Source organism: Sesamum indicum, linkage group LG4, assembly GCF_000512975.1.
Source record: "Sesamum indicum cultivar Zhongzhi No. 13 linkage group LG4, S_indicum_v1.0, whole genome shotgun sequence".
In the NCBI taxonomy this organism is placed as follows: Eukaryota; Viridiplantae; Streptophyta; class Magnoliopsida; order Lamiales; family Pedaliaceae; genus Sesamum; species Sesamum indicum.
Window position 1 is genome coordinate 14,787,374 of NC_026148.1, and position 2,595 is coordinate 14,789,968.

Below are 2,595 nucleotides of genomic sequence, written 5' to 3' on the forward strand. Positions count from 1 at the left end.
TGAGATTTATGCTAACTTGATCACTTGTAACCTTTGATGCTTAGGATTATTTGAATCTAAGTCACCTTCATTACATACTGTGATTTAGTCACTTTCTTTTTGTATATTCTGAAACATATTCTTCCTTTGACTAGCGGTAGAGTGAAAAAGTTGGATGAGCATTTAAACAAGTTAAACAAGTTTTTTGAGGCCATGCCTTATAAGAAGCAGCAGCAGCGGAATGAGCTGTTGATGAATGAGCGATCTAGTGGTTCAACCTTGAAGATTGGATCTCAGATACATCGAAACCCTTCCGAATTAGCAAGTCAGAAATTTGAAGATCGGCCTAAGAATGGTCTGAATAAGAGGTTGCGTACATCTGTGGCAGAAACTCGGGTTTGTATAAATAGAATTTTTTTTTAACATTTCCTGATTGGCTAATTTTCAAGATGTTACTGCCTATCTGACAATAGAAGATTTGCTGCAAATATGTTAGAGTATTACATCTGTTCTTTATAGGTTTTACCTAATGCCGCTAAATTCTGCTTCATTGCAACACAGCTCTGTCAATAGGGGTCAGGAGGGCTATAGAAAAGAATGCTGATTTTGTATTTAAGTGCCATAAGGCACACCAAGCTCTCAATTTCATTGTGTCTTTTAATACGTGAAAGCTTAAGTGTAGACAATTAGGGAAATATTCTTGATGCTCTATCACTATGTTAACAGTAACTTCATGTGAGAAATCCAATAGATATCTTACAATTCTTTGCATGCAGTAAAAACTAGTTCCAATTAGATATCCTTCTGCCTATTTAATTGCATTTTTGCTAGTTAAGTTTCATCAATAATTATGTGGGAGGGATTTTTCCCTATTTCATTTTCTTTATATCCAAAAATAATTGTTTTTTCCAACTTTCAGGCAGAATGCAGGAATAATGGGGTCCTGCGGCAGCCTTTGATGGCAACAAAAGAAAGAGACATGCCTAAAGATAATAATGCAGATTCTGATATGGTGGAGGAAAAAAACAGGAGGTTACCTGCTGGTGGAGAAGGCTGGGACAAGAAAATGAAAAGGAAACGTTCTGTTGGTGCTGTATTTTCAAGATCTGTTGACAATGATGGGGAAGTGAAACGAACTATGCATCATAAGCTTACTATTGAATCTAGCTTGCAATCGAGTGATTCCATCCATGGTTTCAGGTGAGTAAGTTCATTGTAGAAACCAAACTGTATTTCTTGCTGTAACTGTGTTGGCTGGTTTCTTTTCATTCTTTTTGCATGGCGTTAGTGTATTATCATTAGTGACATGATTGTAGATTGTAGCTGATTTCCTGGGTTTTAAAAATGGAGCTGATCTTTTAGAACCCATGCATCCATTTTGGTGGCATCCTTGGCTCATGAGTGGAGCTAATCGTATGGAAAATTATGATGCTTCTTTTAGACATCTTCTTTGGTTGGTCTGAGAATCATTATCTGGAACACTTGGAAACAATGATAAAGTGGTTTAATTCTGACTTCTTTTCAGATCTAACAGCAGTATAGAGCTTAATATATTTATAGAGGTGCACTACCTCAATCGACTATATAGGAGTCTGAATGATTAACGAGGAAAGTACAAATTGTCTCATGCTTGGTATCAAATTCTTAATAAGCTTAAATTGTGTTTGAGCTTGATTTAATTTTTAGCCTATCTAGCCAAAATTGATTTGATTGTACCCAATCTCAGGAGCAAGCATTGGTTGCAGTTATATAGCTTTGAGTTTCAATATAAGTTATCATTCATTAGCTTATTGAGTTGAATTTAAGTGAACTCGATAATCTATAGGATGGTAGATATTGCGGACGCTTGGTTTGTTTAAGTATACTGAAAAAGCTTTAAGTGAGATCTTGAGTTGAATTCAAGTAGTTTGGTTAGTTTTAAATGCCAATCTTTTTGTGCATGGTTTGCTCAACTTCCTGAGAACAACTTGCCCGGAGGCCGTTTTAATTGTTTGTAAAAATCTTTTCAAAATTCCTTGCATTAAAGATACCTTGTGATACACACCAATGGTTGAGAACCCAACATTTAATAGTTGAGGTGCTGTGCTCAAAACCCGCTGGGAGCGTGTGTGAGTGGGTGCGTACTTCAGTTTAAAAAAAACAAAAGAAGAAGAAAGATAGACACCTTTTGGAAACTTTTTGCAGTGTGCATCTGGTCATCCATTCTGCTGTGCATGCAATTTCCACAATGCTGTCTTTATTTGAAGATGGACCAGTTTTGGATTCATAATTTTCACCTTGGATGACAGCTTGAATCTTTTGAGTGGGTGAAAAGTTCTTTAATCTTGAAACTATCAGGTTGTTTTAGTTTTCTTATATAAAAACTTATCTAGGAATCAAAGAAATGAATGGTTCTCTCATAACCGAAGGTGTTCTAAATTGGTTTGCTTAAGTTGATTAATCAAGCTTGAAAATCTTTAGCTCATAGCTCTTGGATCTAAATTCTTCTAGTTTGGTTAATTTTTAACTGCTAGTTTTTGGTGCATGATTTACCTCAACTTCTTATGGAGAAACTTCCGTTGGAGATTATTTAAGTTATGTGTAACAAATTTTGGATCCTTAGTGTATATTTGTAAT

General features: G+C 35.5%; 1 protein-coding gene across 5 annotated transcripts in view; it reads left to right on the top strand.

Moving 5' to 3' along the window:
* LOC105161066 overlaps positions 1-2,595 on the top strand; it is an 11,921-nt gene that overhangs the window by 1,524 nt on the left and 7,802 nt on the right. For all 5 annotated transcript variants that reach the window (XM_011078636.2, XM_011078635.2, XM_011078639.2 and 2 more), the window contains exons 3-4: positions 135-375; positions 899-1,179. In XM_011078636.2, the coding sequence (XP_011076938.1) occupies positions 135-375; positions 899-1,179 (522 nt within the window). The remainder of the gene's footprint in view (positions 1-134; positions 376-898; positions 1,180-2,595) is intronic.